The sequence below is a fragment of the Strix aluco genome, chromosome Z (genome assembly GCF_031877795.1).
Source record: "Strix aluco isolate bStrAlu1 chromosome Z, bStrAlu1.hap1, whole genome shotgun sequence".
In the NCBI taxonomy this organism is placed as follows: domain Eukaryota; kingdom Metazoa; phylum Chordata; class Aves; order Strigiformes; family Strigidae; genus Strix; species Strix aluco.
In genome coordinates, this window is record NC_133971.1 from 35,306,980 (window position 1) to 35,333,295 (window position 26,316).

At 36.5% G+C, this 26,316-nt stretch overlaps 1 protein-coding gene across 4 annotated transcripts in view; it reads left to right on the top strand.

Moving 5' to 3' along the window:
- CCDC171 (coiled-coil domain containing 171) overlaps positions 1-26,316 on the top strand; it is a 152,760-nt gene that overhangs the window by 21,510 nt on the left and 104,934 nt on the right. For all 4 annotated transcript variants that reach the window (XM_074812045.1, XM_074812044.1, XM_074812042.1 and 1 more), the window contains 4 exons: positions 8,447-8,539; positions 9,879-10,039; positions 14,952-15,090; positions 23,371-23,473. In XM_074812045.1, the coding sequence (XP_074668146.1) occupies positions 8,447-8,539; positions 9,879-10,039; positions 14,952-15,090; positions 23,371-23,473 (496 nt within the window). The remainder of the gene's footprint in view (positions 1-8,446; positions 8,540-9,878; positions 10,040-14,951; positions 15,091-23,370; positions 23,474-26,316) is intronic.

A 26,316-nucleotide genomic window follows, 5' to 3' on the forward strand; every position in this document is an offset into this window, starting at 1 on the left:
GCACATTGCTGTCAGTAGAATTTATTCCTCTCTGTCTTAACAGCTGTCTCGCTAGCATGCTGGCTTCTGTGGATTACGTTCTTAGTTGCCAGATTCTTCCCATACATTGTGGAAGAGGCATTAAAGTGGGGCATTAAAGCTGGGCAGTAGTTTTCACTGTGTGCCAACATGCCAGTGTCTCCTTGTGTTTCTGCCCATCTGGTGTTACTCTCATGTAGTTCTGCAGTGTTCTAGCTGTCAGTTTAAACCTCCTCAATGTATGGCAATAAGTATTACCCACATTAGGAATGTGGATAAAGATCTGATAACCAGTTTGTCAGCTGTGGTTAAATGCAGTGTATTTTTGTCTATGATGTCAGTATCTGAGAAGGATTTCATTCAGATACAGAAACCTGAAAGTGGTACACCCCAGACAGAATGGTCCACATGTTTTCATGAAGTAGCCCTATATTTTTTTAATCTCTCTTCATGGAATTTTTAGCTTATAGATTGAAATTTGGTTTTTGTGGGAAGATGGACACAGGAGAGAAGTCTTATTTCAACTTCCATGCAGAGTACCTTGTGTTAATGGGCATTTGGTTAGAAAATGTGTGCTTAAGTTCTTGATGATGGCAGTGAACTTCTGAAGGTGATTTGTGTGAAGAGTAGTGTAATTCTAATTAAAAGGCAATCTTATAATATTTTGTTATACATTATTTCTTGATATGTGTTGAGGATGAACTTTTTTTGGAGTTCATAAAGCTGTTCCTTTACTACCCTCTGCTGGACATAAGGGAGAAGTCCATGGAAAAATACTTGTGTTTCAGTAATGAAAGGAAATTATAAATTGGAATCTTTTTGTACGATGGCACTCTTATGAAGGATTATATCTAATAGACTATATTATAAAGAAAGGAAGGTGAAAAAAGTCTGCCTCCCCACCCCCTTCTTTTTATGAATAGTAGTCTGGTTTTATCCTTCAATCATTATTCATAACATGACCATGGTCTAAAAGAGGACATTTCTTGTTTCTGAAATTAGAAATTAAGAGAAAGAACAATGGCAAGTTTCTGTAGACTCTTCAGTTGAAACGTACGTGTTCATACAGTGTCTAATCTGCTAGCTTTCCAGTTTGCAGTGATGCCAATGTGATGTACTGTTGCATGGACATTGAGTCCTTCTGAAGTAGAACACATACTGTACTAGAAAAAATTAAATTGGGAACCTTATTATCATTCTGCAGCTTTAGCCTAAGATTCAGTAGTCCAACAAGTTCTTGATGTATGTGTATTGAACTCATCAAGATATTACTATTTATGATAATCAGTTTCCTGGAATCAGTGTCTTTTAGCCTTTAGCTCCATTGCTCTGGAAAGATGATTTCTTGGGAATTATAGAGGAGTTTGTGTATAAAAATAGTGTTTCTTGTGATGTGTCTAGCTGCCAAAAAGCTGAGTGGGAAAGCTTTTTGACAAACAATGGAGGAAAAGGGAATGTGAATTTTGCCATGAGAAACAGAATTACTAGTTCATAAATTTCAAATTCTTTGTCTTGCTCACAGAAATGTAGTGATTTTCTATTATTTGTTTTATGTCTTTGAGTCTGCCAGCTCTTATTAAGCTGGAACTTAAGGTCTCTCAAAGCTTTTAAGCCTTTCTCATGAGGCCTGAAAAGTGTCCCATAACTTGGTCCATTTTACTTCTGAGACGGAGTATGTTGCCATATTTGTGAGACTTTGAGTTACCATTTAAAGACCATGCCCTTAGCTTTCACATCACCTTTCCTGCTATCCCACCTGTAAGTATATTGAGCTTTTAATGTCCTGATAAATATGTCATTTTGTATTAGCTTGGTAATGCTGCTGTGATGGGGAGATGACTGCAAAGAAGACTTGAGTGAAGGTCCCTCTCTGTATTTGCAGAAGTTGTATGTATATGCAGTAGCTTAAGTCTGTGGGTCGATCAAGTTTTTTACTATATCTAAGTCAGCAAAGCACGAAATTTAGGTCCCAGCTAAAACCAAAACACTTCCCAACCTGCAGACCTATTTTTTTTTACTCCTTGTTATTTTCACCATGAACTGCAGTTTTAGGTAAGTTACAGTTCTCATAAGGAAGACTTGAAAAAGCTCCAAGCAGAGTGAGAGAAGACACATTCCTCAGCCAGTTAGCAGTGCTATTGGTTAAACTTTAAATTGATGGCTTACCCCTACTTTATCCTCTGCTTTCTAGTGTCTCCACAATGCACAACTGGCATCTAGGAATTATAGCTACTGAGACTGTCTTGTATGTCCTCTAAGCACTGCAGTGTTCATAATGGTATCTCTGTGGTGGGTCCAAAGTTCATGTTTCTCCAGTGACAAGCTCACGGACATAATGGACTTTCTCTCTGAGAGGAGCTTCCTCTTCATCATCTCCTGTGTCATCATATTATTAGAGTTTGAAGGCTGTTCACTATTACCTCCCTATCAGACCGAAGTTGTTACTGTCGTATGTAGCCCTCACCAGGAGTTGGTAACAAGTCACACGTTAATCTTGTCTTTGTGCATGTATAAAGCAACATTGTCAGTTCATGTACTGTGAAGGGGTTTACCAGCTACTAAGCATGAGAACCAAAAGGGATGTCTTTTTCCCCTCAAGTTACTGTAGAAAGGGAGAGCAGTTCAGATGAGTTTGCCGACTGCAACTCAGTTCCAGATTGGAATGGACTTGGACTTTATCCAAAGGCAACCAAACTATATGTTTATCAGCCCTAGTTTTTACTTTTTTTTCTTACCTAAAGCCAAGCATATGGCTTATCTTAGAGCCCCTCATACCAGTGTAGTTGTTTATATGTTGTTGTGCAGGTCAAGTATGGCTCCTCTGTCAATGAGACATGTTACTCTAGACCTCCTATACAGGAAATGTTTATAGTGAGGGTTGAATGCACTCCATCAGGTTTCAAGAACACTTACTTCAGTGGTTAAGAATTTTCTGCAGTTAAGTAACTTTATAGTTACTTAAAGGCGGTTTATTATCTGGACAGGAGATGGCTCCACCTTACCATGATCAAGAGGCATCAGCATTTCTAACACTAGGTGGAAGTGGTCAGCACATCTCCCAAAGATGTGCTTAGACCTGACCTCCTGATTTGAATTAGGAGTCATAGGGAAGTGCTTTTAAGTAGGAAGAAGTAAGATCTATCTGAATATGGAAGCACACAAATGGAGTGGGTGGATGGTGATCCGGATTTGATGTACTTCTGTGTCCTCTTCACTTAAAACTTTATCTTGGCTGAGCATTTCACGCAGGGATTGGACCTCAGCCATGGAGAAATGTAAGTATCCTGACAACTTGTTAGTAAAATGAAACTGAAAAGTCTTGTAGAAGTGGTCTAAATAGAAGCAGAAAAGAGAAAAATTACTTCTGTTACTATATCTAAACTTAGGAAGTGTTGTAAATATACTTTTCTCCTTTTTCCTGTTTTCATTGTTGCTTACCTGATTTTGATATTTTGGTACTTTGACTGGTATTTTGATATAAATGCAAATGTAAAACGATTGCATTTTTTGGCTGTGACATTGTGCAAATGGTAGGATACTAAAGTACTCTTTCAGTACGGAATGCCCCAGTGTTCACAAAGACTGCGGTACTTAGAGCAAGTGTCAGGGACTGAGAAAAGGGGAAGCCACAAAGGCCAGTTTGGAAAATGGTATTGCAAACTGTTAGCATGCAGAAAATGTGTCCTAGAAACCACATTAGTGTTGACATGCAATAGAACACTGGAAAAAGAGACTGAACCTGAAGGAATTAGAGTAAACATATTGTTGTCCACAAGTTCTAAGGCTGTCATCGAAGTTTTCGAAATTTTTATTTGCTGTTTCTCAGAACTCACAATTCTGTCTGTGCTGTCATGGAAACAGATCCCAGATATCTTTGTTTTTTTTAAATTAAGAGTGAAACTGACTCAGCTTGAATATCTGAGGAAACTTCGGAGATTCCATGAGTTTGTGTGTGGTATCTTAAGATACCTGCCTTCATATATCCTGTTAGGTGCACATGGAAGTAATGAGTGACTGAATCTTATGGAGTAACCAGTGTTTTCAGTGTTGGATAAGCAAACACTTTGTAACCTCCAGGGAACCCACTTTTTGGATCCATACTTGAGATAAATCACTGTGACTTGGACCTGACAAGCTTTACAAGCTGAAGCAGAAAGTATTCCCATTTGACTCCCAGTTGAGGGCTGTGGTCTGGATGTCTGTGGCCTGCAACCTTTCTCTGTAACTTGTTCTCACACAGCTGCTTCTTTCTAGACAGGCCTTGTGTAAAGTTTTTGTCCACATATGGTTCAGTAAGGATACTAATTCTCACCTTTTGTCTGATTGCAAGAGTTTTGCCTGACTAGCAGGATTCTGGTACCGATGTCTTTCTGTCTGTCAGACAGGAACACTAAACTCCACATCCCATTTCTCTTTTTGGAATTGTAAGTATGGTGTATAGGTTAGACTCATCCCTCACATTTCTTTCTTACCCTCGCAGAGTACGTAATGGATCATTCTTACTGGTAAAGCATTCAGCTTCTCACTGTGAAGGGAAGTGTGTATAAGTATCAGTAGAGCCTGTTTGAACCTTTACTAGCAAAATAGACAAGATTTTCTATATAGTGTTTTTTTTTTTTTTCAGCTGTCTTGTTTGCAAATAAAACTTCAGACTCAGCTTGGGATCAGGTGCAACTTTTATGGCTGATATGCACTTAGATAAACAGCAATTCCAAGGTTCTTTTCTTTAGAGCAGTCTAAGCAAATCTGAATTTCTTGATATTTACTAGCACTGTATTGCTTAGTAAAGCTTATATGCTAATGGCTGGTTAGATATCTCTTACTAAGTTTTTGTTTTCCCACTGATTTGCTGGCATCTGACTTTGTTTAAATTTGTTAGATATGTGGTGAACCATAAGCTTCAGCAGTCAAATCATAGAACCCAAGGAAAAGAATATTCACTGCTCTACCAGATACAGACAGCATCTACATGACTCCTCAATTTACATATGTAATTTTTCTGCAAGCTGTTTTAAGCATCTGAATCTCTTCTGGGTAAGACAGCTGCTTATACTGGCAAGCCAAGATTAAGGTTTACCTGACTAATCTTAGACTTTTGAGGAGAACATAGTTCACTCTTCATCTTTGGCTTCTAGCAATACAAGGAATTAGTAGCAGTTCCTGTCAGGACCCTGACAGTGACTTATCTTGAATGAAAATACATTTTATTTCTCTCCCAAGGTCTTTGTTTTCTGATGGTCCAGTGAACTAATTTAAACACGGTTTTAAAAATCAAAATTGTAACGAACTACTGGTATGAGGCAAAGCTTTAAAGAATTGGAGTCTAGAAGAAGATAAGCTTTCAAAGCAAGAATACGGCATTGAAATTCTGAACCTTCTGAAGAAGCACCAGTTTTGAGCAAGTCAGTTTTCCCATGCCTTTATATGGGAGTATGATCTGTAAGATAGTACTTATCTGCAAACATACCTTGATTTCTAGTTTCTAATTTACTCTCTCTGTGTGTACTCTCTTGAATCTCTTTGAATACTCTCCATTGGATACCTGTCAGGTACATCTCGCTCTTCTTTGGTCAGTGCCTAGGGTTCATACCTCTTTTACAGTAGGCTAGACACATTGTCCTGGTTGCAATTAGGAGGCTGTTTCTTACATTCCAGAGATGATCAAGAATGTCTGTAGCTGAAACACTAGTTTTCCCAGTGCTTCTCTTACAGGCATGCCAATTCTACAAGTTAATTCTTTGGTGACTTGTGACAACTCAAGCCAGTGAACCTTCTGCAAATACATCTGTTTTTAAATGGAATTGCTCTTACTTCAGACAGCAAGAGTGATATGTTGGCATAAGTGTCTGCTTGCTCCTGCCTGTCTTCCCTCCTTGTGCCAGGATTTTCTTAGAACTGATGTGTCAATATTTCTGGGAGTTTGTGTTTCCTTTGGACCATGTCTCTTGTCCTTGCAGTTACTGTCTATCATGTTGGCTCAAAGAGATAGACTCTACTTTTAAAGAACTATACCAAGAACTGATACCTCTATGCTCTGTTTGGGAGAATGTGATTGCTCCAGTTTTTCATTCTTGCAGATGCCCTCACCCAAGCTGTTATTTATTTATTTTTCTTCTTGGGACTGATGAAATCCAACAGTTCCAGGGGGCTCCATTTGAGAGGGTAAGTTAACCATATTGATAGTGTCTTGCATCTCTTGTTTCAGCTGAAGAGAGGCTGAGATGAAGGCATAGTTCTACATTGGACTGATGCTCAGGAAATAAAATAAGACTTAGTAGTCAAATGCACTACAGAACTTGTGAATTAGTAAGTTATGCCTAAAAACCTTACTTGCAGAATTACTTTTTTCTTTTTCCATTTCAGTGTTTGCTGTGAGAATAGACACTTGAACAAACCAGCCAAAGACAGAAAAGCATTTTTTCTCTTAAGGGTATGCAGTGAAATAGTCTCAGTGACGTTTCTATTTCTTCATTTTATTGTTTAAAAATTATGTTTCCCACTCTAAATGTTGTGATAGGTACTTTCCTCACCATGTCCTTTATTCTCCTCAGACTTAAAATAGAATTATTTTCAGGCTGACTTTCAAAATGTTATTAAAAAAGAAATGAAATCCATGTCACTTACATTTATTGTTCGCTGACTACTTTTAGTAGGCTGGCAGTATTCTGTGTAAAACCATCCTGTTGACAGGATGCTAAGGAGTCCTTCCAAACTGAAGCAGGAGGTAGTTTGCAAACTTCATTAAGGGCAAAGGGTAGTAGGAGCTGATGTTTGGAAGAAGTTATACTGTTTAGACCCTAAACCAAGCTATTTTTGAGCATAATCTTAGCAACATGGAAGTAAGGTGGGAGTGTTTGTGCAGGATTTGTGAATTTTTTTTATTAAGTATGTTAAGCAGATAAAACTCCTGGGAAGAGGCAAAGTTTAAGCCTTTTGACAGACCTTACTGTGGAGTAGGTTTGGTAAGCTCGGTGCTGTTGCTGCTTTTCTCTTCCTTCCATGGACATACATTTCAAAAGTCTTTCCTTTTGTGTGTGTGTATGATTGTACAAATAAAGTTTAAATTTATTGCTAAGAGCTTTTATTTTAACATCTGTTGTTTCTTTCTCTTATTTTAAATGTTCAGAATCAAGATGCAGTCTACGTACTTGCTACTTTGTTTTACTTTTCCAAAATCAATAACTTCGATTGTATTTATGTAATAAATATGCTTATGTTAAATGACTTTTTAATATTAATTCCTTTTTCTTGATCTCTCTGATTTAACTTTAAGCCAAGAGACATTTTGGGATGAATTTTTCTTCTCAATTCAGTTATTGGTCAAAGTGAAAAGACTTTATTGGTAGAAAACAGTGTAGTTAAAATTGCATGTGAATTTCCATTATAGCAGATCTTTAGTTACTGCTTTTGGTAAAAGTGTTTTTCCAAATGAAATTCTGTGTCCAACCTTTCTCTGGACATACATATCTTTTGTGTTTGTTGTAAATTGAAAGAAATTTTTTCAGCTTGGATCACTTTAAAAAAAAAAGTTTAGTAAAAATATAGACTACTTTGTGAAGTTTTTGTAGGCAATCCAAATTTCCAGTTAGATTCTTAGCATAGTCATTTGCATTTTTGTGCTTTTATAAACATTGTAAGAATAGATGAGAAAGATGCAACAGTTCAATTCAGAGAATTCCATTTTGCTTAAACTATGCATGCATGTCAGGTGCTCTTCTGTGTCATGACATGTAGTAACTCAATAAAGTAGTCAGGATGTTTGTTACAAGAGATCTTGAACATCCTGATAATTGCTAGACAAAAACCTAACAGAACAGTTACAGCTCAAGGAGCACAGCAGTAAAAAAGTACTAGCTTGGTGCTTTAAAACTTCACAGAGTTTACAGATTTTTGTTGTAGGGAAACTATGACTAGGGCTGCAAAGTAATCTGTTCTGGGCACCCTAATTGGAAATTAGGTGCCAAAGCCAACATATTTTTGAGGAATTCTGTGTCTTCTCAGCTTCATCTGTCTCATCACTGAAATTATAGATACCATATTGATACCCCATTTTATTTTGGAACACACAGGGTGTGGTAGTGTTGCCTCAGGTGACAGCCTTGGTGAAAAAGCAAATACTTAGGGAATAGGTGGAATATTTAAGTTGATCTTTCAGCTTTCTACTCCAGCTGCAGTTTTCTTGATTGTAAAAAATGCAGCAATAACATAATGCTACATAATTTTCTTTAGAAAATAATAATTCAATATTCTAGATATGTAAAAATATTTTTCTATGCATTTCTTGGTATGAGTTCTCACAGTTCTAAAGTACAAGCAGTTCAGATACATCAGGTTGGTGTATGGTGTCCTAATATACTGGATAAATAGAATAGTCTGTGTCATGTTTATCATCTCTCTGGACCTAAATTTCTTCAAAATGTACTTCTAGGCAGCTACAATGAGAATAAAGAAACTGGAAGAAAACATTGAAGCAGAGAGAGCAGCACATTTGGAATCAAAATTCAATTCAGAGGTCATCCAGGTAAACTTTTTGTTAAATATTTTGTAGAAGTTTACAGTAAAACAGTTAATGAAGTTGTAAAGATACCATTTTCCAAAAATGTTGAGACTACTTAATTGCTTCAGTGAAAACACTAGTTTTTTTTTCAACAAGTGTCAAAATTGTAATAGCTAATATATAAAAGGAGAGAATAGAAAAATACCTGCTTTTGGGGCAACATTAACATTATTAGAATAAATAATACAATAAAATGTCACTTCAGTAAGTTTGAGAATTCCCACTAGCATTTAAATAGTGAGGGGAAGAGAAATGTTTCACAATTGCTAAACAGTATACCGCTGTTTAAATATCCTGCCCTTTATCTTTGTAATGGGCATGTAGAGCTTTTTGGAGATGGAGTGCATACATCCAACTTCTCTAAGAGTGAGAGCTTAATGCATCCTGAAACTTCAGTTCCAAATATAATTATTCAGAGTGTATTTCAGCTTCAAACAAAGTTATGATATCTGCAGTTGCCAGTAAAGATTGATTATATGAAAAAAAGTAGTATATATACTTGAATATTAAATCTTTGTGTTATTAAACTGTATCATATGGAGATTGACCCAGTAAGGCAATTACAGTTTATTTTAAAGAGCAAGTGAGAAAAAGCTAAATATCGATTGCTTAGTAATCTCATACTAACAAGCCCTTCACACTGGACTTTTGAAAAACTAAGGAAAAAAAAAAAAAAAGGAATTTTGGTATCTTTTGTTATTTTCTGAGTAACAAAAAAAAGTACTGCCATTCTTCAGTCACTTATTTTCTTATGATTTTCTCTATGTACAAGCACTTAAATTTTTTAAAGTGAGGATTAAACTAGTAGGAAGGAAAGATTTAGTTTTCTTAATTTCCTCTGTCTATTTTACAACATACAGGGGAACTGGGAAGGTAACATTACTTAAAAGTTAGAGACTTATCTTTTATGCGTGAATGACTGGTAAGGTTTACTTCCTTGCTCATATACATGAACAAACTTCAAGTGTGCTTTGTGCTGAGTGGAAGTGTAGCCTTCACTGTTAATCCCACACTTTAATAAGTCTGCTTAAATTCCCCTGCAAAACTACAGTAATAACTGGAAAAATCCAGACACCACCAAAGGAGAATAAAAGGTGCTTTTGGTCAGCGTATCTATTTGTCTTCATTTTGAACTGTATGTATTCATACATTTTTACATGTGTTCAATGCTTTCTGTTTATATACTTCCATATAGAAGTAATAGAGTGTAGTTACCTGTAAAGCAGAACAGAATGTAGCACAGCATTAAAGATCATGATAATTTTTCCTAACTTGATTTAATTGCTTTCTTATCACTTGGTAGTTAAGAATTCGAGACCTTGAAGGAGCTTTGCAGGTGGAAAAAGCCAGCCAAGCAGAAGCACTTTCAGATTTAGAAATGATCAAGAAAGAGTTCAAAGAGGTAGAAAAGGCATATGAGAGAGAAAAACACAATGCCCAAGAGAACTTGGAAAAACTCAATGTGTAAGTTACCTTTTAAATTGATTGTAAAATGGCAGTAGACAGCTTGAATACCACTTACAGTTTACATTCTCTAGACTTCTCAGTCACTAGAAAACAAAACAATCTGATGCAATTTGCCAAATCAGGCCAAGGTTCAGAACCTGGTATTCCATTTATGATAGGTCCATATCAGTAACCATACGTATTATGGGTAAGTAGAGAAGAAAACTGATCTGTTATAAATTATTTGTCAAACCAAAAATGTTGAAAATAATAGTTTTAATAGGGTCCTGTCTCTATTAGTGTTTGGGAGGAGTCTAGGAAAACATATGTGGCAGGTTTAGGACAGATTTTTTTCTGTATGCACTTGCATTATTATGAAAACATTAGTTTTCACTTCAGTGAGCTAGATGACTCTTTTAAGTCTTCTGTCTAGAAGTTGTGTATAATTTGTAGTGGATAATCTTTGCTTTCACATTTGAATAATTGTGGAAAGTTTTAACTTGGGAACGAAAAATGAAAAAGGGTGTAGACGAAATTACTTGGGATTCCTTTCCTGCTCAGCATAACCTGCTGTGTCCGTGGTAGCAGACAGTTTTTGGAAGAACGTCTTTGTTAAATTCCCCAGGCAAATGTAGGATGCACAGTACTGAGTCTTCTTCCCTGGATTATTCTGTTATTAGTATGAATATGTTCTGAGAATCAAGGGATGATAATAGAGATAAAATGTAAGCTAATTAGACATATTTTTGATGGTGGCTTAAACATCAATTTAGGAATTTTCCAAACCATTAAAACTTTGCAAGTTTTATCACGAGGTCTCCATTTTAAATTAGTAATGTTAGTTAAAAATTGTGAAAACCTATAAGCAGTAATTTTCCAGCCAAATCTTTGATCCCTTAAAGCTACTCTTCTGTATTAGATTATTCAGACCAGCATAAGGATAATGGTTAAATACTGAATTACATTGCTGCATTCAACAATGTTTTGTTTCTTATGAGAATCTTTTATCTAGATGTATGAAGCAGTTCCTTTGAGAATTTAAGGGTTTTGTGTTTAGGACAGTTCTGGTCCATGAAAATTGTGTTTTGGAAAAATGGGAAGAACTCTTAAACAAAAACCTTATCCTCAAAATAAAGAAGAGCTGGTTTTTTAGGAACTATATTTCTTTGTCAGAAATTGCTGTAGGAAATTCCTGAATACATGTATTTGTGGTGGATAAGACTAGGAAATACGGTTCTTACAGTTATGGTACCAGTTGCATGAGGAACTTTGATATTAGTGCTTACAGAGAAGTAAGTACTTGAGTTACTAAAATGCAACAAGAACCTTAAACAGCCTTTCTTTTTTCCTCTAAACTGGATAACTCTGTTCAACAGTTCATTCCCAGGAAAGCAGATTTGTCCTATTTTGGTGTTTTTTTTGTTGGAAAAGAATTTGTGCCTACTTAAAGCGTCTGTTCTGTGTGTTAATTGGATATCAGAGTAAACTTTGTCTGATATCTAAACAGTACTTTTCACTATTTGCAGTCATCTGTTGATTCAGGCAATTATTCCTAGCATCTTCTGCCAACTGAGTTTTTTGAAAACAAATTATCTTTTGTGATTTCAGAGAATACAAACCTTTCCATGAAAGTTAAAACAGTAAAATAGCTGGTGGTTTTGTTAATAGAGCTTGAAGAAACAGAAACAGCCTATCCTTACAATTTTATTAGTCCAGACACCTAAATATGCAGAGCTCCATAAAAATAGGTAGTGAAGGTCAAGCTTTATCTCAGATGGATATCAATATACTCAGTTCCCTTGAGGTAATTACATAGGGTAGGCATGTACTGCCTTGTCTGTTTTCTGTGCCTTTTTTATTCTTTGAAGCATACAAGTATTAGTAACATTGGTGAATATCAGTGATTGCTTTCACTGGATCCCTTCAGAGAGAATACAAGAGCCTTTGATCTACTTACCTTGGAAGGCTGTGGTCCTTCGACTCTAGACAATGTCAGGAGCTTGGCTTTTTCTTTTAAGCTATGATTTGGTATCCTAACATATTTTCCCTTTTTCTGGAGGAGTCCCATGAGTTTGTCTTTAAGCCTTAGTCTTTGGAAAGTCTTGGAGATTTTAATTTGTTTTGCTAGAACACTTGTACATCTTTTTAGCTGGACTTGATGGATAAATGATACCAAAGTTTGAAGCTACACAAAGCTGTGAGAAATTATTTTCTCCGAAAAAGATGGTTGTAATAACAGAAACTAAGCAAATAGGCTTTTCTGCATTGCATAATTTATTAATTACCTTAGAACCCAGTAGTACTATGTAAATTGGAAGCAACATGGGATTTGGGTCTCCGTGTGAATTTACTTTTCTTGAAGAGTGAGAGCATGACATCGAATAAATTGGAACTGCTGTGTTTCTGAAAGCTTTGGGAGTAGAACCTACTTTGGGGAACTGAAACAGGCAAGTTCTGTCTCTTAAGAATAAGAAGTAACCATTTAAGCTAAAAGAAAAAAATCAGTGAGGCTGAAGCAGAAGCATGTAGGTATTTGGAGGACTGGTAAAGTAGTCCTTAAGCTAAAAAGATACGTTGATCTATAAGAAATAAATCAAAAGTCAGGAAGTGACAATATTGATTCAAAAGTTTCAAAGTTGTAAGAACTTTTGAGCCATTTGCATTACTTTCAGTTCTAGTGAGACAGAAGTGATAGGAGAAGAGACAAAGAAAGGAGACACCTGGATGTTCCCACTGCTAAGAGTTATATCAATGAACAGTTCATATCGAAAGGGATTGCAGGAGATCTCTAGTCCAACCTTCTGCTCAGACCAGGATCAGCTATGAGAGCAGATTGCTTAGGGCTTCATTTAGTTAGGTCTTGAAAACCTCCAAGAGTGGAGATGGCACAATGTCTCTGGGAAGCTGTTCCACTGTTGACTGTCATTGGGGTGGAAAAAGTTTCTCCTTATCTGAACCTCTTTGGGTTTGATTTGTGACTGTTGTCTCTTGTCCTCTAGCCATACATTGCTGTGAAGTGACTGGCTGCATCATCTTGATAACCTCCTTTCAGATATTGGGGGACATGTTATACACCGTGAGGTTATCTCTTGTCCAGCCTGAACATACCAAGTTCCATGAGTTTTATATGTGCTTTAGCCCCCGACCATGTTGGTGACCTTCTCCTGAGCTCACTCCAACATTTTTCCTGTGTTACGAGGGAGATGTGTGCTTGAAAACTGGTCATTATTCTAGATGTGTTGAAATGAGTGCCAAATAAAAGGTGATTAATCACTTCCCTTGGTCTTCTGGGTATGCTACTACTAATACAGCCCAGGATGCTGTTAGCTATCTCTACTTGTATGGTGTGTTGCTGATACATGGCTAGTTGTTCCTCCTCCCTGTCTAGTTCTAGGGAATGGCAGCCCTTCTCTTGAGTGTATCGATTGTGTTGTGTTGTGATGCCCACTCAGTTCACTGTTATCTACAAACTTAGTGAGATTGCACTCTTGGCCTAATCCAGGTGATGGATAAAGATGTTGAACAGATTCTAATACAGACTCCTACAGTATTTCACTTGTTACCAGCCACTACCATCTGAGCTTTACCATCAAACCATTTTTATCAATGTTGTAATTCACATATCTAGACTGAAGTCCTAACTTGGCTATAAAAATACTGTGTGAGACAGTGCCAAAAGCCAAGCTAAAGTTGAATTATATTTAATTTACTTGCTCTCCATTTGTCCAAAGATCTGATCATTTTATCATGGAATATAATGGAGGTTGGCCAGACATGATTTAGCCTTGGTAAATCCTGACTGGCTGTTCCCAATCACCTTTTTCTCCTATGACCCCAGAAATTTGTTCCAAGAGGACTTGCTTCATGACCCTCCTGGGACTGAAAGGAAGCTAACTGGTCTATAGTTTGTCCTTTTCCCCTTTTCCAAATAGAGGTGTGACATTTGCCTTTCTCCATTTGCCAGGGACCTCCCCCAATCTCTGTAACCTTTCATAGATGATAATGAACAGCCTCACTGACATTGGCCCCTACTGCTAGCAGTTGTTCTCCTCTTTGAGCCCTTTTACTGATCAGAGAGGCTTGGGAGACCTTGTTAGGGAAGACTGAGGCAAAAAAGGCATTGAGTGTGGTGACCTTCTCTGTGTCTGCTGTTGATAAATTACCTGATCTGTGTAGACGCAGGTCCATGTTTTCTTTCCTAACTTAATGTAGTGGTAAAATCTCTTTCTATCTTTGTCATCTGTTGCAAACATCAATTCTAGGTGACTTTTTGGCTTTCCTGACACCATGCCTACATACTCAGCAATCTTTCTAAATTCTTTCTTGTGTTTCTGTCCCTGCTTCTGTCTCCTGTATGCTATTGTTTGGCCTTGTAGCTTTCTCATGAGTTGCCTGTTTAGCCATGCCAGGCTCTTTATATATAATCTTTTCCTGAGTACCGGGAGGACTAATATAGTACAAGAGCTGTTTGAAATTTTGGGAACAGTCTGCTGGTGGAAAAATTTGAAGTCATGCCATTCTGAGTAGAATATAGTCAAGTATGTGGAAACTTTAGGAGCAAGCTTTGCACTCGAAATCAGGGTTGATTATGCAGATGTGACATGGTCTTTCTGAAGACAGCTACTGTGTTAATTAAAATATGATGAATTCTGATTATTATGTGTAATTTGGAGGCCATATCCAAATGTCCAATTGAATTTGACTGGAAGCCTAACACAAGCATAGGCAACTGAAAAGAACATAACCTCTTCTTGAAAAGCCTGTCTTAGAAGGAATATGTAACTTTCTTCAGTTAAAAAAAAAGCAACTTCAGAAACCATATGATGTGCTAACCTGACATGTGCCATATCCATTGATTACCTTTAAAACGGTATAGTATACTTGACAAAAGTATTTTTGATAAAAATATTCTAATGCTGAAACTTTCCAGATTAGAAAAAGACTGTTGCTCCATGAACAAGCAAATGAATGAGAAGATTGAGGAAAAGAAGAAGGTAATTAAAAACCTCTCTGAGAGATTAGGGAATAATGAAAAAACCTGTGGAGAATTACATGAGGAACTTGCAATGGTAAGACAAAAAGCCTGTGGCATTCACTGTTTGGGTTTTTTTAAGCGTAACTGTGAACATAATCTGCATTTGCTGTGCTGAGCTGTGGAGGAATTCTCTGCCATTGTGTTAATCTGAGTTTACTTATGTTACTGTCTGTAAAACATGAGAAAATATGGCTAATACACTGAGGAAGCTAATTTGGAAATGTATTTTAAGTGATATACCATGTATTTAACTGAAGAGGTATTTGCAGAAAACAATTATTTTAAAAGTATGGCTATGTGTAAAGAATAACTTGTGTTTGCATTCCTAGTAAAGAAGGCAATTTGTAGATATGGATTATGATTCCTTGTGGATAATGTTCTGCCTTTCTACCCAAGCTTTTTTCTTCTTCTAGCTTTCTTAGCTGCCATTGTAGGCTCGTTTATTTCTATTTCACATAACATTTTGGTTTTAGTGCAAGTATTTGACTGTAAAAATTGCTTGAAAGTTGCTTGTTTGAAGGTGACAAAGCAGAGGGATTTTGTGTTTGTTTTGGTGTGGATTTGGCATGTTGGATGTCTTCTACTGGATTATTTTCTGAAAGCTTTCTCCTTTCATAAGACTAATTGGAGTGTTCCCCCTATCTCCACCCACTTCAACTTTGAATAACAATTTTGTTGTCCTGTTGCATGGCAGCAGGGACAAAGCAAAGGTCTTCAGATATCTAGAAAACTTTCCTTCCGCTGTGTATTTGCAATTTTCAAATTCCATTGCATTTGCAGTATTTCTATACTTAGCCAATGTAAACTTTTTTTGGTACTGGCTTGCAAGTGTCTCCTCTTTCTCTCTTTTGGAGCTATGAGTATGGAATGTAAATGTGGTCTGTTCCCTGCTGCTGATAGGCCTTGTGCTAATCAGTGAGCAGGAGCAGAAACCTGCATCAGAGGATCTTCGGACTTGCTGATGTCTTCTGTTCAGTTGATGGAGTTATTCCATACATTTTCTTAGTGTTATCCATTTCCCAGACAGATTGCTAACTAATAAATTGAAGAAAAATCAAATCAAAAACTCCTCTTCCCTCTGGGAGAATCACAGCTTCTTCCATGCAAACATTAATGTATTAAAAGCATTTGCTGGCCTAGTTAACCTGAAAAAGTAATCTTATCAGGCACAAAAGAAATATGAAGAGACAAAAGCAACTGTCTCCCCTAACTACAGTCAGTAATGATTGCTATTTATTAATATAAAATATAATTTTAAGCTGAAAAATTTCTACTAGGAACCTTGAGTACTTGCTAGCTATCGCTGTGATGAGTTTTCCTTTTTGTGTTCCTTAGTAAAATGTATGTTACACTTGATAAGAATTCAGGACAAAATTCTGTTCATGACCATGGTTTCTGGTAGTGGCAACAGTATTAAATGGTGTACTCAAAATGAACGTTACATTGTTGAAAGGTAAGAAGCAGAATAGATTGTCTCAGTTAAAAGAACTGTCTTATTCATAGAGTCAGTTGTTTTAATTGTTATACTGGAATGATTTCAAACCACAAGACTGTCTTGAACAGGTAATAAAAATACTCATTTTCTGAGGAGTTGTATTAGTGGTCCCCTATGGGATTAGATTTTTATCACCTTGGATGGCTTTGTATTTTTCCTGAAGACTTTTGTATTTGTTTGGGAAGCAGAAGTGCCTGTGTGTGGTCTTGTTTACTCAGTCTGGACAGCTTTTTGTTATTTTTCTTCCCAAAATGAAAAAGTGGCAGACTCTAGCAGAATCCAAGTATATATAGCATTTCATATACTGTTATTAGGCTTCCATATACCAAAATTGTGTGAAAATGTCAGTGTGTCCTTTTTCCTTCATTTCCCCCTCCTGCTGTCTTGATCTATTCATTACTTTCTTATATTTTATGCTATTGTTAGACATCCTGAATATATCCTTTTCACTCCAGTCTGATAGTGTTATATTGGTTTCTCACTCTACTGCTAAAAAACAAGCTAATGTTTTTGTTTGTAAAATATTTGGGAAATATAACCAAACCAGTCATGGCTCTTTGTTTTTCAAGAAGCGGACTTATGCAGGGACAAAATACAATCTTTGGAAACTTTATATGAAAAAGGAGGTGTTTTTTTTTTTTTTTATGGTTCTGTTGAATGTATAGTAAAGTAGTTATGCTGCTTTTAATTTTAAATATCAGCATGTGGCAGAAGTTTGCCAGAAATTTGCATGGATCAAATGTGATAGGATCTGTTGGTATCAAAGAAAACTGCTTATGAATGTTCAGCATGAGCAGGGTCTCAAGATATCCATTATGTTTTTCTGAGGAAATTGGTCTCAAGCTTGTCATTATTTCCAGCTAGGGTTTTTAGAAATTTTTAGTTTGAAGAATAGGAATTTGGAAGAACAGCCATTGTGATTCAGAACTTGTTTTAAATTGAAAAAGCCCCAGCTGTATTCCTGCCCCATGAAAAGAGTAAGAGGTCCTCTAATAGTTTTAGAAGTTAATTAGGATATTTACATTTCTGGCACCTAGTAGTGGATGGTCCGGACAAGTGGGAGACGTCGAACCTTTATTTATGAGAAATATATATTGAAATTTGGGGAACTCGCCAGTTCACCAGAATGCATATTAGGAAACTGAAGTAATTAAAGATAGTGTATTTTAGTATAAAGTAATTTAATTTGAAAGAACTGTGTATTCCTTTCTTTCCCTTTGTATAGATACTATCAGGAATAGCATAGTTAGTGTGTAATAATAGATTATACCCTGAGTCTGTCTTTTTCCATGTGGCATATAATGCTTGTAGCTATGCATGTAGTCATGCACTGTATGCATCTCAGCTGACTGTAATAGCCTTGTAGGTTATTGTAAACTGAAAATCAGAACACAAGTGTTTGAGAATCTAGTTCCTGAACATAGGCATTAACTACTGTTCTTTAACAGGAATCTCTTAAGTATTGACTGAACAGACAATGAAACACCCTGAAGATTATGATTCTGTTCTACAAATTCTGTGGAACAGAATCTAGTACTCAGTGGCAAAGATGTAAATCTCATCTAGATGATATATTGTGAACAGAGCTTTTTCTTTCAATTTAAAAAACCTGATACACAGTCTTTATTAATTTTGTGCTAATGATTGTTAAATGTTATGTTAGCTTGATTTTTGTTTTGCCTGCCTTAATTCAGGGGTGGAGTGTTCCTAACCAGATACGACTCTGTTGTTGTCCTAATTTAAGAAGCGCGATCAGTCTGAAGCATGTGCCTAAATGATCTTCTATGAAGAAACCAATTTTTTAATTTATTCTGGAAATGGAGAGGTCACTCAAGCTGTGATGTCCCATTGTTTGAAGACAGGCAACTAAAAAATGCTATTAAAGTTGCCAGTTCTTGAAAAATTTTCTTGGACTAAAATAAAACCAAACCCAAAAAACCAAAAGAGGTACTTTATAATATTCTCTCCCACCAAAAGGTTGTTACAAATCTGTCTTTACGGAACTAGAATAGTTCCGTATAAAGCTTGAGCATTTTTGATTAATTTCATTTCAGATGATTAAACCGAGACACTAAATTTCTTGAGAAATTGCATTTAATTTACACATGGCTAGGCACTTTTTAAAGACTCCTCTAGGCTTTGGAAAAGTCTAGCTAATACAAGAAAATAAAGAAACTCTATTAAGTATTCAATAGCTAGATAACTTGAACAGAAATAAATAGTAGCCTAAGGAGGGAGATTGTGAGTGAGGGTTTTGTTTTGTTTTTTATCCTGTATGGATTTATTATGCTTGGTTGCTTAAAATTTGTGCTACTACTCTGCTATACAGAACATCACTTAAGTTTTTTTTAACTGTGGAGCAGTCATTTGGAGCCTATTTCTGTAAATGCTTTGATTTTGTTCCCCCAAAGTCACACCTGGTAAACATTCTGATGGTTTTGTAAAGAATTTACTCAGGTGGTTTTCAAGGAGTATCTGAACATACTGCTTTCTGGTGGCTGTGTGGATAGTTCTGGCTTTGGCACTTGCTCTGCCATCACCAGTTGGGATTTGGAGTGCAGATTGAGTGGGTCAATTAGTCCATGCGCAAGAAAGCCACACAGGAAGATCCCTGTACTGTAAACAAGGTAGAGAAAATTATTGGAATAATGGCAATTCATTGCAGGACTGCACTCCAGTTCCCTGCATAATACTGCTGGGGTTTCGATAAATTAGTTTTGAAAAGGCCTCAAACTCCTGACTGCATGTTTATTTTTTAAATGTTATTGAACTTGAGATACAGATGCATGTTTGCAGCATCAGGTGATGTGGGCTATTCTGGAAGTGTCTGTAGAGTTTGCATTTATTTTATTCAACTTGGGTTTTGGAAAATGTTGAAAAATTAAGGGGACTTCATTTCTGTCCTGGAACAGGTGATGGAATGATTGAATAGTTGTAGTTCAGGAAAATATCTTTGCAACCAAGGTAGTAGGGAGTTATCCAGATATATGCAAATACCCTACTTCTGGAGGATTAGCATAATTCCAACAGTGGGTGGAATAATTTTTACAAGTAGTAGGTTTTCGCAATAATTCTGGTTATCCTTACAGATAAGGATACAAATAATTTGGAAAAAAGATTTTGTTCTGATTGGACCATGTGGTATTTGTAACGAAAAATACTTGGCTTCTATTTAATTTCTTTAAAAGTGTGGTTGTGTTTTAAAATTGAGTAAACATGTTGACAAACACATTTTTCTACCAAAAATTCTTTTGTCCTTAAGAGATCTTTTCTGATAATCAGAACCTTCTTAAGGATATGAAGTTTGACTTGGGGAAGCATTGTATATGCTACAATTCAGCATATATTCTAGGTTCAGAAAGTATGACTTTGCTCCCATATTGTTTGGTTTCTAGCCTCCTATTCTGAATATTTTGTGAGAGAGGAAATTGTGTCTGGGAGGAGTATAGGAAATACTCCTAATATATTTTGAGAATTTTAAATTCTCAAGTGTTCATGTGAACTTCACAAGAAGACTTTACCACTGATCTCAGGGACGTGGGATTCCTGAAAGCGCGTTCTACCAGTAAAGACTGAGGCAAAGAAGGCATTGACAAGGCCTTTTCTGCATCGTAGTCACCAGATTCCCTGCTCCATTCAGCAGTGGGCGCACATTTTGCCTAGTCTTCCTTCTGCTGCTGATGTACTTCAGGAAGCCTTTCCTGTTGCTGTTCCTTTCCCTTGCCAGATTCAACTTTACGTGCATTTTGGCTTTCCTAAGCATATCCCTTCATGCCTGGACAGCATCTCTATATTTCTTCCATGACACCCATGCCCCTTTCTACCTCCTTTATGCTTAATATTTGAATTTAGTTAGGAGCTCCTTGTGTAGCCATACAAGCCTCCTGCTGCCTTTGATTTTCAAGGTCATTTTCAAGGATCACCTCCAAGGTCAAGAATGATCCATCCCTGTGTGCAGGAACTCAAGCAAAGTTAGCAGAAGGCTTATTTTACAAGTGTTCTTTCACCTGTTTCTACTAATGTGGTCTGGGAAGTGAACTCTCATTGAGTAAAGGCTTTACTTTGTCACCTGGTTTCCCTTCTGAAGTAACCTAAGGAACACTCACACTGTCACCTTTGCAGTAGTTCTACAGGGATGGCATCCCCTAACACAAATATGATGATGGGAGTCGCTGAGAGCAAAGTAATCTCATCTCCTGGAATAGTTGGGATCTGGCAGAAGGTATCTTTCACCAGCTGCGATTGATAATGTTTGATTTCTACACTTGTAGACTCCATTTTCCTTTTCAAAGTAGAATTATGTATACTTGCTGTGTTTGTTCAGACTGAAGAAAACTAAGGGGGTTACAGCTACTGCTGTGAACTATCAAATGGGTGCTTATGGAGAAGATGGAGCTATACTCTCCTTAGAACTGTGAAGTGAAAGTATGAGAGAAAACAAGTTTTAGAAAGGGAGATTCTAATTACCTGTAAGGGGGAAAAAAAAACCAACTTCACAGTGAGGATTGTGAGATGCTGGACCATGTTGCCTGCAGGGGTTGTTGAAACTCCATCCTTGACAAAACTTGACTGGACAAGGCTCTGAGCAACCTAACCTGACTTCAAGCATGGCCCTGATTTGAGTGGGGAGTGGGACCAGATGACCTCCAGAGATCCTGTCAGCTTAAATTACTCCATGATTTTACGAGGCTACACATTCTTATTAGATACCTGTCAGTGAGACATAAGAAATTAGATCGATATGTTGAGACCCTTCTGGACTCTTAACCTGTGCCTGGATTTTCAGCACTGTAGTTTACAGTATTTTTCTTCAATTTCTGATAATAGGGACAGTGATTGAAAATAGGAGTTAGAAAGGAAAGATACTAAATACTTAGCAGCTGAAGTGCAGAGAAACTGGCTAGTCTAAGGAATTTCCTTTTGGTCTTTATTGCTGTTGAAAAACAGACTGAAACTGGCTTAGGGAGTGTAGATGCAGTTTGCAAATAAAGCACAGAGAAGTGGAGGCTGAACAGACTGGAATATACTGACTAATTTGTGGTAAATTAACTAAACCAAATGAAAAAATTGGATGAGGAGACTGAAAAAATTCTCACATTTGACTTTTCCATGGGAAACGGTTTTTCTGGGAAGATTTAGTCTGACCTTGTCTGTGCTGGAGTAGTTTATATAAAAAGAGTATTTATTTTATTGTGATGCTGATCATATTTTTGTATTTTCTTATTTGTAATACATGAGGTCTTTGAGATATAGCAGTACATGAGAGTAAATTATTTTAATGTGTTTGCATCCCATAAAATATTTTTACTGGAGCTCAGCAATTTCAAGCTCTATTTAATATAGATAATTTTATAGAGTAAGGAAAAAAACTTGGTTATTTTTGAATATATAGAAGTGGTTTGGAAATTCTTTAAGAAATGCAGTACAAAGTACACACAAGGAAAGGCGTGTAAATGCTACAGGGGACCTAACATTGAAATACACATATGAATAATATATTAGTTGATGTACAGTACATATAATTAAAATTGAAAGAGTAAAGCAAATTTATAAAATATTTAAACTGAATGGTGAAGAACACTGCAGAGAATTAAATGCATTTCTTGGGGTTTTTTTTTAGTCTGACAGTTATATGCTACCAGTATGTAGCAGTTTTCCTGGGGAGAATGTTTTCCACGCTTGAGAAATTGACTGGATCCTTACACATGCAGTGAAGCATAACTAAAGCAATAGTTTATAGATATGATAGAAAACAGTAGGATTTTTCTCAATACAAAAAGGGTAGGCTTCCATCACCAAGTAGAACAAACAGGCGTTAGAATTTAGAATAGTACTGAGTTGAGTAATTAGAAGTAATGAGACATCTTTGAGCATAATCTTTGCTGTAAGAAAATTGTGAAGTTACGTAAATCCAGTTTCCTCTTGATTTGGGAAGGAGGGGTTGTTGAGGGTTTGGGTTTGGTGTTTGGTTTGGTTTTTTTCTAAACTGCTGAGATGTATTACTTTTTGTCAGTCAGCTTCTAAAATTGTACATTTTTTTGAGAAGTCAGAACTACGTATGTCCAAGAGGACCTTGGTCTTGTCTGGAATGACAGATTCATGTCTTTGAAAATTGCAAGTTCTACTATCAGATATAAATTGAAGGAATGATTTGATATAGTCTTTCTATTTTAGCGATTAAAAAAATCTTCTGTAATACCTCTTTGCTCTCAGAATAAAGCCAGTGTCTTGAGTTGAACAATAGGCTGCGCTTAGTGAACAGCTTTTTTAAAGAAAATTCAGTGACAGGGTCTGAAGGACTCTGTTGGTTTGTATTCCATGTGTAAGGAGGAGTTTTTGATATTGAAGATATTATTATCAAGCATGGAAGATACTAACAATTAAAGTAGGCAGGTTTGCAATGAGAATAGGTGTGGGATTTGACTGAGTGCCAAATCATGAATTTCTAGCCTGTCTGCCAGTAGTTTGGTGTCTTTCTGGATGCCCTTGTAGGGTGTAACAATAGATTTCACTGCTTGTGTAGATGGGCAGCAGTTAATTAATGTTCATTAAGATATTTTTAAAGCAGAAGACCATTTTTTCTTTTGATTACCTGAAGCATTTAGTTCTATTTTAAGTGTGTTTCATGGTTCTGTGTTACTTATTTGTGATGTCATATTAGGTCTCTTGGCTCAGGAAAAGGAGTAATAACAAATATATCAGGAATTTACATTAAAAGGGAACAAAAATACCATTATGATCTGTATTTCTTTTGTTTATTATTTTAATGCGTTTCTTTTTTCCCCCTCTTGTCTTGTCTGTATCTCCTGTCAACTAAAGGCCAAGAAACACCAGGTCTTTCTAACAGAGACGTATGAAAACAACATGAGAGAGCTGGAATTACTCTTGGACAGCTTTGCTATGTCAGGGCAGCGGACAGCAGGTTAGTTGAAGTTATAAAATGACAGATGCATCTGTCAGTGTTCCAAAGTCACTACATTGTGGGAATTCTGCAGATGCCTCTTGCATTCCCTCTTCTCAACATGCTTTGATTTGATGACATGATAAGAGCAGTTCTCACAGCAGTCAAATGGCCTTGCTAGCTGAGAAAGGGTGACGGAATGTGGACCTGCTGTTGTCAGCCCAGAGCTTGATTTACAAATGCTGGGGTGTATATGATCGGTCAGAAAAGGGCTCACTTGCTGTGCTCTAAATCCAACTGAGAAAAAAGTCCTTACAGTATACCTGCAAAGGGAACAGATGTTTTGCCTGAACTGAGCCAAATTCTGAGGCAACCTTCAGCAACTTAAAGGTCATATATTCAAAAAGGTTGTGTAGGACATATGATATAACACAATACTTTTTACTGTTGATTGTGGACTAGTACTCTCTTGCATTCATTTGATCTAATACAGAACAAATATTTCTCTGTTTTCATTAAAATTAATTGTAAGTCAGTGGTAGTCACTGTGCTACCTAGCTTTATATTTGATTACTGTATCAAACTCAAAAAACTGCTGCCTGCTTAAACGTTGGAAATGGTGGGTAACATTAACAAGCTGAATGTCAACATAAAAGCTAGTAATTTTTTTAAAGGTGAAAATAGTACACTTTTTAAAGTACACATTTAAAAACAACTATAGAAGTTTTCTCTGTATGGTTCCTGTTAAAAAAATCACATACTAGATGCAAAATGCTTCCAACTTACAGTGCAAATAAACGGAAAGAAAACAGGCAAAATGTTGCTTGAAGAGCAAATGGGTTCATTTTATGTAAATTGTCATGATATGTGTCTGCATTTTTTAGCAACAGTAGACATAAATGCATTGTATAACACCTTTAAATGAAGAGCATTTTTTTGTATCTTCACAAAACGATTTTTTTTAGGGCCTGGTACTGTTAAAATTGAATAAAGGAACTTCTTGAGATTTCTGTTGTCCTTAAAAGCCTAGCCTTGAACCTGTGATGCATTGATTTCCTCACATGGGCTATATGATTTTTTATTTGGGAACTGGTATCAGTTTTATTTGTAATTATAAATGTAATTCCTGTGGGTAATAACTGTAGGTTTACTGTAGATATGTCAGACTGAAAAGCTCTTCAGAACTGTATGTTTTCCTCCACTGTATGTTTTCCTCAATCTTGCAAAGTTCCGTATGCCCAGAGGGGCTTCAGCAGTTCTGGGGGGAGCTGGATGCTGCTGCCAAAGTACAGTTTCTGAAGCAGTAAGGTTGGATAGGTTTTCTGTTCTCCCTAGTGGTAAACCTTGCAGAGAACGGCTTTGACCTGTCTATAATATTAGGCATTCAGTAATGCTAACTTCAGTATTAATTTGCGTTGTTTAAGTTAAACTTTGAAAGATCTTATTTAAAGAGATCTTTTCTTTAAGCTTCAGCATCGCTGCAGAGGCTCAGTTGAGGCAGAAAGTCAAATTTAGCTCTGCTGTGGATTGAGTCTTTACAGCTAATATTAAAATGGACATTGACTAAGACATTTGTTCCTTATATTTACTGAGCTTCTTAAGTGTGAAACTTAAATTTTTAATGCTATTGCCTTACTGTGCTGTAGTTATGAATTTATTATGTAATAGTATTTCTTTCAATTAAAAAAAAAGTTTAATGTAATCGAATTTGAAATGGAAATGCCTAGTTGTCAATCAAAATAAAAACTTAAATCTTTGTAATCTAATTAGCAGATGAGGGGCTACGTGAGCCACAGCTGGCTGGGCAGTCTGTCTTGTTTTTGTTTTTCACTTTCAACTCAAGTGGTTGAGAGATCTACTTAAAAATCTGTCAATACTAAAGATCTGGCCTCTTCATTTAAGTGCTGATTGTGCTGTGATTATTGGGCTATACAGCAAAAAGAAGAGAAGACTTTATTTTTTTAAGATTAAAAACCAAAGTATTTTAAAAAGTTATTTTTTTCTTTATAAATTCCAAAATAACAAATGTAAATCCATGGTCTTCTCTTTTTTAAGTGACCTTTATAGTTTTTCCAGAACATGATTGTTCTTATTGGGAAATTTGCATGATTTCAGTTTGTTCCTGGTCAGTTTATCATATTTTGCAGTTACTTAGCAACAGGGTTTGTGCTCAGGGAAGTCTGTCTTCATTTCAGGAAAAAAAAATTTGGTTGTAGTAATCAGAATAAGAAGTGAACTGAGTATAAAGTGCTAAGAGTGTTAGCTGCTTTGAGTTAGTGTCACTGTTGAATGCAGGCCACCAGGACTGTTTTGGTCAAAAATCTAAACCACAGCACCATATGAACTGCTATGAAGAAAATTAACTCTATCCTAGCCAGGCCCAGTACTGTTAGTAGAAAGTCTGAAGCAGCAAGTTTAAGAGTTTGCTCACTTGTTTGCCTCTTATCAGACTGCTGTTGAACCTGGCATTTTCCCAAAAATCTTCCCTCAAACTCTTAGGTGATACTGGGCAAACACTTCAAGTATTGGGTTTTTTTTTTCCCCCCTCATTTCTGAAGTAGGGCCTCTCAAGCAAAAGTGCCATTTGGATTATGTTGCATGTCTCCTGCATAGCTGTATGAAGACGGACAACATTTGGCCAGTATTAAAGACATAGGCTTGTTTTCAGCTAGTGCAGTAAGGTAGAATCTAGTATTTCTCTTAGACTGAGCAGCCTAGAAAATAGGGTTGCAGCAAAGGCATAGAATGCCAGCATGGAGAGTTTACTAGCAGAAGTCTGGTTTTGGGAAACATGATGTAAATTAAGATAGTTCAGAGTCATGTTTCAGTGACAGCATTGCAGATTGGGACTTTAGAAATGAAGA